This window comes from Tachysurus vachellii, chromosome 21 (genome assembly GCF_030014155.1).
Source record: "Tachysurus vachellii isolate PV-2020 chromosome 21, HZAU_Pvac_v1, whole genome shotgun sequence".
Lineage (NCBI taxonomy): Eukaryota > Metazoa > Chordata > Actinopteri > Siluriformes > Bagridae > Tachysurus > Tachysurus vachellii.
Window position 1 is genome coordinate 13,156,214 of NC_083480.1, and position 14,556 is coordinate 13,170,769.

The following is a 14,556-nucleotide window of genomic DNA, read 5'->3' on the forward strand; positions in this document are numbered from 1 at the left end:
TATAACATTTATGCAGCACTACTATTAAAACTGTCACCTCCATATCTTTTAAACATGTGGGTGATTTAAAAGCAATGACCGCTAGAAACAAATACCTTCTTTGGTTCATGTTCTGGTTTTGCACAGCAAGGATACCGGTAATAATGGCAGGTGTTGAAGAGGTTGGGATAATGTATCTCTAGTGTGTACGTTTATGTTAGCCTTAAGGTTATCTGTCAGCTAATCTATTTAGAAGATATATACATTAAAAATTGTGTCTATCTCTCCATCATTCTAAACAAGCTTCTCATCAGATTTTCTGTCTAATCAAATGCTCTCAAGAAATCTCCTGCTGAAGTTGCTGTTGTTGAGCAAGAGAAATCCTATCAGCAAGCATGGATTGTAAATGTGTCTTTAGTTGTTTGAGAAATACACTTTTCCAACTGTATATTACGAACTGTCAAGTACGGCTTAGCCCAGGCCGAGAGGTATGCTTAACGCCATTGGCGACTTATAAAGGGGGAGTTGGCACTTATGTCCCACCCTGACTTCCTGTATTAGTGGAAAATCTGTCAGCACACACAACAATGCTGCACCTTTCAAAGCACTTCACATATTTTTCACAGAACCCACTGAGCACCAAGAGACAAAAAACCTTATCGCTTAATGTCCATAATCAGTTTTGTCATTTTATTTTCTTCTGCAGTAATTGTCTTTTTTCTTTCTCTGGGCCAAATCTGGAGAATTAATTCCCACCTTGATACCTGAAACTGTAATAAAGTAGCTCTTATATTACTGTATACACTTTACTGAGTGGCTCAGCCTTTTTTCTCAGTTTCTTTTCTCTGTTACTGAAGTTCATATGAACAAACCAAGGGAATTGGATCCAATGTTTTTCTTTTGTTTGTTTGTTTGTTTTTGTTTTTGCATTTTTTTTTGTTGTCTGTCTGTTTTGTTGTCTGTACTTGCTTAATTCATTACTTTAAAAACAATTCATAAACAGAAATTAACATCGTCAGTGTTGCTTTTTAAGTATCCAGGTTTTTGTCAGCAATTGTGATGGCAAAACATCTGTGTTCCTTTTAAACTGAACTGATCACATAAACGAGTGCCTTTTCCAGCTTAGGATTTTAACAGGGTAGTTAATACAGTAACGAATCATCTCTCTCCACCTAACCCTATCTTCTGCATCCTCAACACTTGCACCCACTAGCTTCAAATCCTCATTAATTACATCCATATACCTCCTCTTTGGCCTTCCTCTTTGCCTCCTGCCTGGCAGCTCCATGTCCAACATTCTCCTACCAATATACTCACTCTCCCTCCTCTGAACATGTCCAAACCATCTTAATCTCGCCTCCCTAACTTTGTCCCCCAAACGTCTAACATGGGCTGTCCCTCTGATGTACTCGTTCCTAATCCTGAAGGGAAAAGCCGGAAGAAGAAGAAGAAGTTAATACAGTAACGCTTAGTCAGACCAGCACAGACTAAATTGCCTAATTCTGCCTCTATCTCTCTCTCTATCTCTGTCTGATGACATGATCTTCAGGGTAAAGAAGGCCTCTGGGGCATGTGTACTCACCTCCTCTCTCACTGACACATCAGCATCTCCAGATTTCCAAACAACCTGTACACTAGAGCATGTGACTCATCCCTGCCCGGACTGTGTAATTACTCCACAATGAGTCATGGAGAAATAGAGAAGTAATAGAGGAATGAAAGCTGTTACTACGAGACATTGTTAATGTCAGAATTCAGATAGAGGAAGATTGGAGATTCTCTGTGCGAGCTTGTGGTCTGTCCACTGAAACTCATTTGTTTTGCAGGATGACACGTGTGTCTCTCATTCTGCTCTCAGAAACACTAGGGGCTTTGTGAGGGACCTGATCTCTTGATTGCATTACTTCACCTAGAAACCGTTGTGCTTGGTAAACAGTGCGACCTCCTTCCTCCATCCTGTTATATTGTAGACTGACCAGATGTCATGCAACATTAGCCAACATTCATAAACTGGTTAATTTCAGTTCTAAACCGATCAAGTTTTTTCGGATCAACGATAAAGTGACTCTGTTGCATATTGATATCACTCTATTACCTCATAGTTCTCCTTTTGGACTTGAGATACCGAGATTATTGATTATGCAATAATAGTGACAAGCAACCAAGAAAGTGTGATTGACTATAACAGTTTATTCATTCCTTCATCCTCAGTAAACACTATATCCTGGTCATGGCTGTGGTAGATCCTAAGCTTATTGATGCAGGAATACATCCTGGACATAGACAATCTTCTTACTGGCATGTTTTTGGGAGGTGGGAGGAAACCCACCTGGGACCCTTGGCTCTGTTCACCCCAGGCATTAACATCCTTCTCAAGTAATCTGATCACAAGTGAACAGCCGAAAGAGCCGTAGCTCTGAATTTGTGTCTCTAGTGACCACTTGTGCTTGGACTTCATAAATCATTTTTACTGTCTCACACATTTATCACATCAATCCTTCGCTGTATTTATTTTTTGGACAGAATTGTCAGCATGCACGCTGCGTCAAAATTTTCAACGAGGTGTTCTATAATGTAATGTAACTTGTAAATGAATGAGAGCGGAAATGAAGTAAGAAGCTAGATAAAGCGTCACCTTCATTCATTAGCCTACAGGTAGAGAACTCTACATTCTGTGTCATTTCCAAATAGTCACAGTGATTGTGCTTTCCAGGTAGAGCATCGACACCCACAACTCGTTGGTCCTTAGTTGCTGTCCAGGATGCATCGAGATACTTTAAATGGGGTCGTATGCCTACAGGGAGTCTGAGTCTGACCAACTCTGAGACATTATGGACCCTGTTCAGAACTGTACTTAGCATTGTATCACCCAGGACTCTCGTTAATGGCAGGCGTTAAAAGATTCACAGCTGTGGTTTTACATTTACCCTTAGATTTACCAGTACAGATACATTTTGTGGTGTTAGTATGGTTTAATATGAGGTAGACACAGTTTCTTGACTGTCCTGATGTTGTAAATTATATACTCTTTCTCACCTACATGCCCTTTTACGTTTATGGATACATAAAGCACAGCATTCTAAATAAATTCTCAACACCACATCTTATTCATAGACGTTGCTGTAATGTGTTGTACAGCACACACTTTTTGATGCCTGTTGAAGTACTTAACTTTTCAGTTAAACCAGAATTCCTCAGGGCTCCAACAGACTCTATTCAGTCTCCTCACTGTCTGCTACATGCCTCTGAGCTGTTTGGCTCTGCTGCTCTTTGCCATGTGACTGGCAAGGCAGAGGCTGGAGGAAGCCAGAGGAGACAGAAGGTTTGTTAGAAATTTAAAGCACGACTGCAGTAGCCACTAGTGGGTGCTGCGGGTTTACACTGCACCCCCAGCCAAGTGCCACAGGGTTCTCTATAATCAGAGATCAACTGCCTGCTGTCAGAGGTTCACTGAAACAGATAAGCATGTGTCTGTGCAGTGTGTCTCTGTCTCTCACGCGCACACTTATCCTCTATCTGTCCATAGATGACTGACTCAGAGGGGACTATGGATTTAAGAATAGGGTTTAAGAATGCAGAAAAATTATCAGGAATTTCTATCATGTGAGAAACAGAATTTTATTATTCTTTTACAGTTTGGCAAAGCCGTCTCTGTGTTCTGCCTTGCCTCAAAATCAGTCTGAGTCGCAATGTGCTGAACGAGCTATTAAACTTGGACTGAAATGAATGGCTGAATTTGGTATTGTTGGGAAACAATATTGTTGGGAAAGTAGTGATGCATTCATTTTCTGATATCCAGCAACTTCCTGTCTGTTTATTTTCCCCTCAGCTCATTGTTACAGTGACATTTTAATAAAGAAACATCTTCATGTGATAAAGGAATTAGGATAATTAATTTTCCAATGTTTTTTTTTAATAAAGCACCATAACTCATCTTTAAGAATGATTTGGGATTATGATGACGATGATGTGCACAAAGTTTGCAGTTAACTTTGATACAGTGATCATTAGACAGATATTTCTTGCCCCAGAATGCTTTATGACCTACATAAATGTTTTTGGCTTGCTTTAGTTTAAACTGTAGGTTTGTTGAGTTCACGTTTTTCTATTGCGTTTCATTTTTACATTTATATGAGATGTGTTCAAGCCAACAATGAGGTGTTCTATAATATAACTTAAAAGAATGGCAGATTTTTTTGAGTAGTGTCAGAAAATGTCATTTTAGTGTGTGTGAGAGAGTGTGAGTGAGCGTGTGTATGTGAGAGAGTGAATGAGCGTGTGTGTGTGTATGTGAGTGAGTGAATGAGCGTGTGTGTGTATGTGAGAGAGTGAATGAGCGTGTGTGTGTATGTGAGAGAGTGAATGAGCGTGTGTGTGTATGTGAGAGAGTGAGTGAGCGTGTGTGTGTATGTGAGAGAGTGAATGAGCGTGTGTGTGTATGTGAGAGAGTGAATGAGCGTGTGTGTGTATGTGAGAGAGTGAATGAGCGTGTGTGTGTATGTGAGAGAGTGAATGAGCGTGTGTGTGTATGTGAGAGAGTGAATGAGCGTGTGTGTGTATGTGAGAGAGTGAATGAGCGTGTGTGTGTATGTGAGAGAGTGAATGAGCGTGTGTGTGTATGTGAGAGAGTGAATGAGCGTGTGTGTGTATGTGAGAGAGTGAATGAGCGTGTGTGTGTATGTGAGAGAGTGAATGAGCGTGTGTGTGTATGTGAGAGAGTGAATGAGCGTGTGTGTGTATGTGAGAGAGTGAATGAGCGTGTGTGTGTATGTGAGAGAGTGAATGAGCGTGTGTGTGTATGTGAGAGAGTGAATGAGCGTGTGTGTGTATGTGAGAGAGTGAATGAGCGTGTGTGTGTATGTGAGAGAGTGAATGAGCGTGTGTGTGTATGTGAGAGAGTGAATGAGCGTGTGTGTGTATGTGAGAGAGTGAATGAGCGTGTATGTGAATGAGCGTGTGTGTGTATGTGAATGAGCGTGTGTGTGTATGTGAATGAGCGTGTGTGTGTATGTGAATGAGCGTGTGTGTGTATGTGAATGAGCGTGTGTGTGTATGTGAGAGAGTGAATGAGCGTGTATGTGAATGAGCGTGTGTGTGTATGTGAATGAGCGTGTGTGTGTATGTGAATGAGCGTGTGTGTGTATGTGAATGAGCGTGTGTGTGTATGTGAATGAGCGTGTGTGTGTATGTGAGAGAGTGAATGAGCGTGTGTGTATGTGAGAGAGTGAATGAGCGTGTGTGTGTGTATGTGAGAGAGTGAATGAGCGTGTGTGTGTGTGTGTGAGAGAGTGAATGAGCGTGTGTGTGTGTGTGAGAGAGTGAATGAGCGTGTGTGTGTATGTGAGAGAGTGAATGAGCGTGTGTGTGTATGTGAGAGAGTGAATGAGCGTGTGTGTGAATGAGCGTGTGTGTGTATGTGAGAGAGTGAGTGAGCGTGTGTGTGTGTATGTGAAAGAGTGAGTGAGCGTGTGTGTGTGTATGTGAAAGAGTGAGTGAGCGTGTGTGTGTATGTGAAAGAGTGAGTGAGCGTGTGGGTGTATGTGAGAGAGTGAGTGAGCGTGTGGGTGTATGTGAGAGAGTGAGTGAGCGTGTGGGTGTATGTGAGAGAGTGAGTGAGCGTGTGGGTGTATGTGAGAGAGTGAGTGAGCGTGTGTGTGTATGTGAGAGAGTGGAGTGAGTGAGCGTGTGTGTGAGTGCGTGTGTGAGAGAGTGAGTGAGCGTGTGTGTGTGAGCGAGTGCATTCTCTCTTTAGGCATTCTGTGTTTTGTTCCAGAGCAGGTTGAGAGAGTAGCAGATGTTTGGGCTCCCTGGCAATGTGCCACCCATCTGTGGCGGCCTGTGTGTAATTAAAGCTCAGCAATGGCCTTGGTGAGGTAAGAACCAGGGCACTTGTGTTGTGGATACCGTCTCCGGCATTTGTATTGTTTCGTACCTCATGTTCACCAAATCCTCACTTTTACAATTAGTTTGTTTGCAGATTACACAATTGGAGTGGATATGTATGACTGAAGCCACATGTAATGGTCAGTCTGTAGATGTGGATTTTGATGCAGTGTGCTGATGTGCTTCAAAATGCCCCAGAACATTTACACTTTCTCTTGATCATGGAAAAGTGGATTTTTAGGAAATGCAAAAGCTCATAAAAAGGTAGTGAATGCTGGTCTGCAATGTTTGGCTGCCTCCTACCATCTGCTCTTTATGATGTTCTTGGATGTTTAGACCAAACGTTTGGCTCCCAGATACAGGCTGGAGAACAAACACCTGTGTCATGGTTTTTTTAAAGAGTATCATAGAGAGAAATATCATTTATTCTGTAATCACCTTTATTTATTAAATACAAATAGTGCCATACTTCATTCATTACCTTTACTGCAAGGAGGCCATTCATTTTCTTGCTGCTCAGCTCTGATGTGTTTTTTCCTCACTCTGTCTCGCTGCAGGGCATTGTGGGAATTTTTGGGATAGCTTATTGCTGTATACTATAATATAACAGGTTGTTGTATTTGATATATAGCATTCATCAGATTATATCACTAGGTTTATTGTTAAGATTGGTTAATAAAACAACAGTTACGACTGAATGTGCCACCTCGCTTTAGAGTATGTTTGACCCGTTTGCTGTTTCTTTTAAAGTTTCCTACTCAGGACTCTCTAATATGATCAAAGTTTAATACTGAATAGCAGTTATTTCTGGTCACGGTTTTAGGTATTGACGTATGGAAATGAAATGAATGATGAGTGAGATTCCAAAAACCATGGCTTTCTGTTTAATTGTTATTTAAGATTTATCCAGCCTAAAACAGGAGGAGTTACTATCACAACTGATATTTCTTACATACATACAGTGCAAAACTTTATTCACTTGTCATGTCACAGTGTAGCCTAATCCAGCAGACTTTAGGAAGACTGACGTTGTCTGTCTTCTGCTCTCTCTCAAACCTCCACACTCAGACTGTGTGTGAGAGACTGTGTGTGTGTGTGTGTGTGTGTGTGTGTGTGTGAGAGACTGTGTGTGTGTGTGTGTGAGAGAGACTGTGTGTGTGTGTGAGAGAGACTGTGTGTGTGTGTGTGAGAGACTGTGTGTGTGTGTGTGTGAGAGACTGTGTGTGTGTGTGAGAGACTGTGTGTGTGTGTGAGAGACTGTGTGTGTGTGTGAGAGACTGTGTGTGTGTGTGAGAGACTGTGTGTGTGTGTGAGAGACTGTGTGTGTGTGTGTGAGACTGTGTGTGTGTGTGTGTGTGTGTGTGTGAGAGAGAGACTGTGTGTGTGTGTGTGTGTGTGTGTGTGTGTGTGTGTGAGAGAGACTGTGTGTGTGTGAGAGTGTGTGTGTGTGTGTGTGTGAGAGACTCTGTGTCTGTGTGTGTGAGAGACTGTGTGTGTGTGTGTGTGAGAGAGACTGTGTGTGTGTGTGTGTGTGTGTGTGTGTGAGAGACTCTGTGTCTGTGTGTGTGAGAGACTGTGCGTGTGTGTGTGAGAGACTGTGCGTGTGTGTGTGAGAGACTGTGCGTGTGTGTGTGTGTGTGTGTGAGAGACTGTGTGTGTGTGTGTGTGTGTGTGAGAGACTCTGTGTGTGTGTGAGAGACTGTGCGTGTGTGTGTGAGAGACTGTGCGTGTGTGTGTGTGAGAGACTGTGCGTGTGTGTGTGTGAGAGACTGTGCGTGCGTGTGTGTGAGAGACTGTGCGTGCGTGTGTGTGAGAGACTGTGCGTGCGTGTGTGTGAGAGACTGTGCGTGCGTGTGTGTGAGAGACTGTGCGTGCGTGTGTGTGAGAGACTGTGCGTGCGTGTGTGTGAGAGACTGTGCGTGCGTGTGTGTGAGAGACTGTGCGTGCGTGTGTGTGAGAGACTGTGCGTGCGTGTGTGTGTGAGACTGTGCGTGCGTGTGTGTGTGAGACTGTGCGTGCGTGTGTGTGTGAGACTGTGCGTGCGTGTGTGAGACTGTGCGTGCGTGTGTGTGTGAGACTGTGCGTGCGTGTGTGTGAGAGACTGTGCGTGCGTGTGTGTGAGAGACTGTGCGTGCGTGTGTGTGAGAGACTGTGCGTGCGTGTGTGTGAGAGACTGTGCGTGCGTGTGTGTGAGAGACTGTGCGTGCGTGTGTGTGAGAGACTGTGCGTGCGAGTGTGTGTGTGAGAGACTGTGCGTGAGAGTGTGTGTGTGAGAGACTGTGTGTGTGTGAAAGAGACTGTGTGTGTTGTGTGTGTGTGTGAGAGACTGTGTGTGTGAAAGAGACTGTGTGTGTGTGTGAAAGAGACTGTGTGTGTGAAAGAGACTGTGTGTATGTGTGTGAGTGCCCCTGTGTGACAGAGAGTACAGAATTCTAGTGAAGTATAGTGACACCAGACAATTGTAATCTGCTTTAATTTGTTTGAGTTGTTTGTTGTGTCTCTCTCTGTCTGTAATGGGGGTTGGTGATAGCATAGAGCTCATCATCATGTTGATGCTTTTCCAGTGGTTACCATAGACACCGCCATCACAGATAACGCAGCTTTATTTATACGAATATCTGAGCAAAGGGCCAACCACCACCTCTAATTCTGTCTGTCTGTCTCCTTTTCTCTATCAGACTTGCATTTACACACACATACAGATGTATATTACTTCCAACTCAAATAATGACTAAACTGTAAGTGATGGCTTTTGGTAATATTGCACTCGTCCGTCTTTCCTTACAAGATGGTGATAATTAGCATTAATTCGACGTTTTTTGCTTTTGCATATTCAGTCTTTTACTCTCATTGTATTCTGTCTTTCTTATAAACCCTGGGCTATACTCTCTTTCTCCCTAGAGTCCTTCACTTTGCTCCACCCTCTGTATATTCTCCTCCCTCCCTTTCTTTTTTGCCCCCCACCCCCCTTGCGCTACTCAATGAGACAGCTGAGCCTCCCCTTATTACCCCCACCTGGCCTCTGCCTCCTCCTCCTCCTCCTCCTCCTCCCTGCTGTTTTCTCCCCCTTTTTTTCTGGCTGTTCATTTGCCGCACAAACTCAACACACACGCTCTCTCCATTACCCACATGTCCATCTGCGAACGGGGGGCTTTTCTGCATGGCGGGATTTTGCTGTTTTAGCATTGTGAAGGCGTGTGGAATATAAAGACTGCATGCAGAAACGTGGATTCTGAGCGTGCATGTGTGTGTCTCGAAGCGCAGATTGCAGTAATAGTGTAATACATAGAGCTGGATCTCTAAGCGATTGAGTTCTCATCTTTAATGGAAGGACTATATCACGGTAAGCGTTTTTTCCCCTCAGTCTGCACTGCACTGAATGGACACATCTGAATGTAGGTGAAAGTGTGACAGTTGCTGTACTGTGTGTGTGTGTGTGTGTGTGTGTGTGTGTCTGCGTGTTTAGTACTTGTGTGCATTTTGAAGGAGAATGAATGAGTGAGTCACTCGGCTTAATCACATACATTAAAGGTCATTCTGTCTGGATCTTAAACCTTTTTCAGCTCAGATTTTCACCACTATTTGATTTGTCACTGCAGTAGTGTCAATGTAGAAAACTCCAGCCGGGGAGAGACCATTTCTCCCATTTCATCCGTCCATCTGTCCTCCTTTGGTTTGGCGCCATAGTGTGTGTAATATCTACTTTGCTGTAATGGCGATTGCATCATTATAACCTCAGTGAATAATAGTGTGTCACCGTGACAGATAGCCACTCTCATTTCTTAAGCATTATGCTGAGTGGACCTGGAGAATCAGGGGCATCCTTCTCTGTACTGGTTAATGTTTAATGCTGCTTTTATTGCTTTCTTCTCTTTGACGTATTGATCAAGAACGGCTTTCCGTAGGAAAATTGAGCCAAAGTGGCTTTCTGTAGTGTTGTAGGCGAGAGACATCAAAGTCTTGACCTTAAGCATAAGGTGATTTAGTGAATTCGGTATTGGAGCAGATTTCGGTCAGATTCAGTACTGGTCTGTGGCTATTTATCAGCACGATGCAGATTTTCTCAGGTTTATAAACATTTGATATGTATTTTTGAGGGTTACTTGAATAAATAGTTTCATACGTTTCTTGGAAAAGTGATACACCTTGACTCTTAATGCTGCCCGTTCTTCCTTTCTGCTCATCACACTTTTGAGTACAAGTAAATGACTTTTTTATTAAGGTAAAGGATGTTTCTTTTATTTAGTGTTTGCGTATCCTGCTAGCTAACACATTACCTTCTCATAAATCCAAGTCTACTTTTGTTATCTAAACCTTCCAAGAAATTAATTTGAATGAAATCTGACACATTTGTGGGTGAAATTTTATGTACAAGGCTGGACGTACACTCTGGAGAGGGTGACCGTCCATTCCTGAGCAGGTTAGCTCTGGATAGTTATTTGTGTTTTCTCCACCTTTGCCACATGTTGTATGAATCCGTGTGTGCGTTTCGGGAGCCTACAGGTCTGTAGGGTAATTTAGGAGTGGGAGACGGACCTCTTGAACGAGGCACACTTCTACCCCCACACCATCCACCTCCATTTCTTCCCTTAAGGCCAGGAATCAAAGAGAGACTGGAAAGCAAAAGGGAGGGAGGTTTGTGTGAATGTGTGTCAAAAATCCATAATAGTGATTTACCCATTCTGATGAGTTAAATAAATTCTGTGCTCCTGCTCCAGCTTGATGAGAAGGTTGTTGGTGTGTTAAATTATTATTTTTTTTAAAGCATTGTTTCATCAGATTTATTCAGACAGTCCACTGGGACATTCCCAGAGGGACTGTGTGTGTTGTATATTAGTTAAACACAGCTGGTGCAGCAGTGTGATTGTATAATGTGAAGTCTTTATAAAAAAACATCAATAGTCGTAAGTCTAAAATTGCAGTGTTTTGTTGTCACCTAAACCTGAACTAAAACAAGACAGAAGTGAAAGGAATAAATTGCACAGTTCAGTCACAAATAGACAGCAATGTCCGATTTCAGACAATGTCACAGTGATATCCTTTAATTCAATACCCTGGATATTGTTATGATATGTAACGGAGCAACTGCTGATCTGTGCTGTTTGAAGGATGCTGCCTCTTCACTTCCTTCCATTTCCTGTGGATTGGTACATAGAGCCGATAGCCTTCTTTGCTTGACCTTGTTAGAGCTTTGGTGGTTCAGCACTTCTCTGTGATTGTGGATCTTGGGAAATCGAGTCCTACTTCTTCTATAGTGCATCCTGCATGGATAGCGAGGGAGAGACGGAGAGATGGATGGCACAGAGGTTGTAATATACAGAGCTGTTCAATGCTGCAGTCATAATTCAGTCAGCCAACTGCTCTGCTCTGAACTGTAACATTTAAGCTGTCTTTGTCACATGCTCGGCTTAGTGGTTAGCACGTTCGCCTCACACCTCCAGGGTTGGGGGTTCGATTCCCGCCTCCGCCTTGTGTGTGTGGAGTTTGCATGTTCTCCCTGTGCCTCGGGGGTTTCCTCCGGGTACTCCGGTTTCCTCCCCCATTCCAAAGACATGCATGGTAGGTTGATTGGCATCTCTGGAAAATTGTCCATAGTGTGTGATTACGTGAGTGAATGAGAGTGTGTGTGTGCCCTGTGATGGGTTGGCACTCCGTCCAGGGTGTATCCTGCCTTGATGCCCGATGACGCTTGAGATCCCCGTGGCACAGGCTCCCCGTGACCCGAGGTAGTTCAGATAAGCGGTAGAAAATGAATGAATGAATGAATGTCACATGCTCTATATATTTTTTTTCTTTGTCTGGTAACACCAGTATGTCTCAAACACTGGACGGGACACCAGTGCATAAAAGAGCACCTACCATCATTAAGACTTTAGGGCAATTCAGTTTACCCAGTCCACCTAGTGGCGTGAAGGTAAACTGGAGAATCTGGGAGACCATTCACCGAAATTCATAGACCGTAACCTGATTTCAGGATCGTTGTAGGGTGTTATCTGCTACACTACCTGCTACAGCACCTTGATGTCCAAAGCGTTTGTCTTATTGCATGATATGCTTGGCCGTCAGGTTTGCACAGGCTACCACTTGGCTTAGAGGCCTAAAATAAGTACAAACGTTAATAATTGAAAAGATAATTCTTTGTAAATGACATTAACGTTACCATGGTCATAAACATGCCCAGTGTCATTTTGATTCAGACGTGAAAAATTGCTCCAGAAAGAACCGCAATGACTAAATAACATAATTTCTGTATACAGATGGTGTCATTTGAGCATTTAAAGGACCATCCCAGTAGCTTCTAGTGGCATTGATTTCACCTTCAGCTTTACTGGCATTCAGTTAACATATCCTAGTAGGAACGTAGTCATTTTCAAAGAGCATGAGGTATGTTCGAGGGGGTGAGTCCGACGATTAGAAGGCTGAGATGTATCTACATCCTACAGACACACAGGAGCCTACAGAATCAGAGCTTAGTCCTGTGGTATCTCTGCAGATCCAATGGTGTGGTTCTATAGCAGTGTTAGTCTGGGTGGGAGGAGGGGAATTCCTGTGTTTCTGTATTCCCAGCACACATTTTGTTGTAGCGGGTGAGAGGAAAAGGGCAACGGAAAGGAAAGGGAGGAAAACCGTCTGGATGAAAGGCTGATGAAATCACTGACAGCGTGCTTCATGTGTGCACTCGCTCTTCTTCTGCTCTCCTGTGAGCCTGTGTAATTACTCAGATCTGTAATTGCCGGGTTGTGCATGCTCTCACAAAGTAGGAGACTGTCTTCTGCAACAAAGCCCGTCGAAGTCTCCAAATGCAAAAGGGGAATCAATCATGGCTGCTTAAATTGCGCTGAACTATTCGTTTTTAGCTCTTTCAGGCCAACAGCATGCCACTGGACAGTAATGACGGCTCTAAATGAGTGTCTTACAGTTCTCACTTTTTTATCGACAAAGCTGCTAATGGAGCCAGTGTTTGTGTGATAAAAACATCCCTCACCACAAATCATGTAAAAAAAATAATAACCGTGAAGGGTCCTACGAGTTGGACATTTGACTGAGTATTGTACAAAATCTAACACACTCAGCATCTAATACACAAAACACAGAAATACCTTAGATTACAATTAAGGCACAGTGACTCCGTTTACTATTATTCAGCATGCGGTTACTAAATAGGGTCGAGTTCCTGGTTAATCAGCTTATAGTTGTTCTGATGTTCTGATGTTTAGCAACATACCTAAGAGACACATAAGAGAGGAATGATTTCCCTTTTGAAGGTCACAGAAAATAGTGCAGCTCAAAGCAGATCCTTCATAATGAAAGTTATAAAAGAAGCCGTGGACACAGTGAAAGCTGCTGCTGACAGTATGCCGTGTATTAAAATGTCACTTGCTGCGCTTATCTAAAATTTCACACAGCACCCTTTGAAAGAGCAGATGGGTGAATATATTCATTCATTCATCTTCTACCGCTTATCCGAACTACCTCGGGTCACGGGGAGCCTGTGCCTATCTCAGGCGTCATCGGGCATCAAGGCAGGATACACCCTTGACGGAGTGCCAACCCATCGCAGGGCAAACACACACACTCTCATTCACTCATGCAATCACACACTAGGGACAATTTTCCAGAGATGCCAATCAACCTACCATGCATGTCTTTGGTCCAGGGGAGGAAACCAGAGTACCCAGAGGAAACCCCCGAGGCACGGGGAGAACATGCAAACTCCACACACACAAGGTGGAGGCGGGAATCGAACCCCGACCCTGGAGGTGTGAGGCGAACGTGCTAACCACTAAGCCACTGTGCCCCCCGGGTGAATATATCTGAGCTAGAAATAGGCCCAAGTTATTGAAATTGCTATGTTAGTTATTTATAATAATAAGTAGATAAGAAAATAATAAAAGATAAAAACTGTGTTGTCACCTGAAATGTTATTCAGGCCACGTTCACACTGCAGGTAAAAGTGGCCCAAATCCGATTTTTTTGGGGTCAAGTGACCAGGTCAGACTTCTTCAGGAGTAGTGTGAACACTCAAATCTGGCCCAGATCTGATTTTTTCAAATCAGATCTGGACCACTTCCATATGTGGTCCTGAATCAGACCCAAATCTGATCTTTTCCAATGTGGCCGCAGTGTGAACAGCCAAGGCGGATTTGATGCGACTTTTACGTCAATCTACATCGACATTCGTCACAATTATGCGCCGGCGAAAACGTGACACAAACGTGACTGGTAACGTGTGTGTTACGAGTGTTATATAATGCTTGCATTGAATACATCACATTATAGCATTACATGATATGTTTGCTTGCACCAGATGATACAATACTTCCTCCATAACCTCGCCAGCTTTTTAGCGTAACGGCGTGCTGCGTGTGACGTCATTGTTATCGTTTGCGCATGCGGGTCAGTTCGAAACAGCAAACAGTTCACACTGGTATCTGATCTAGGCCACATTTTAAAAGGTAATGTGAACAGCCAAACAAAAAAATCAGATCTGAGAAAAATATCCGAATTGAGCATTAAGACTTGCAGTGTGAACGTGGCCTCAGTGTCACACCCATGGTTTTCATGAAATAATGTTGTTGTTTTTTTTTTTGTTTGTTTGTTTCTGTTTTTACATTTTACACCCTACTTTTTGCTTTAATGATAGTATGAGCTTGATCTGGCCTTGCGTGTTCAAATTCAAATGTAGTTATATAA

At 43.2% G+C, this 14,556-nt stretch overlaps 1 protein-coding gene across 5 annotated transcripts in view; it reads left to right on the plus strand.

Annotated features, from left to right (window-relative positions):
• The window catches only part of ptk2aa (protein tyrosine kinase 2aa), an 81,891-nt gene that overhangs the window by 6,962 nt on the left and 60,373 nt on the right, over positions 1–14,556 (plus strand). For 2 of the 5 annotated variants that reach the window (XM_060857354.1, XM_060857356.1), the window contains exon 1: positions 8,960–9,205. The exons of 2 other annotated variants lie outside the window; for them this stretch is intronic. In XM_060857354.1, the coding sequence (XP_060713337.1) occupies positions 9,187–9,205 (19 nt within the window). In that variant the 5' untranslated portion in view covers positions 8,960–9,186. Of the gene's footprint in view, positions 1–8,959; positions 9,206–14,556 lie in introns of those variants that run through there. One more of the 5 variants, XM_060857355.1, reaches the window with a different exon arrangement.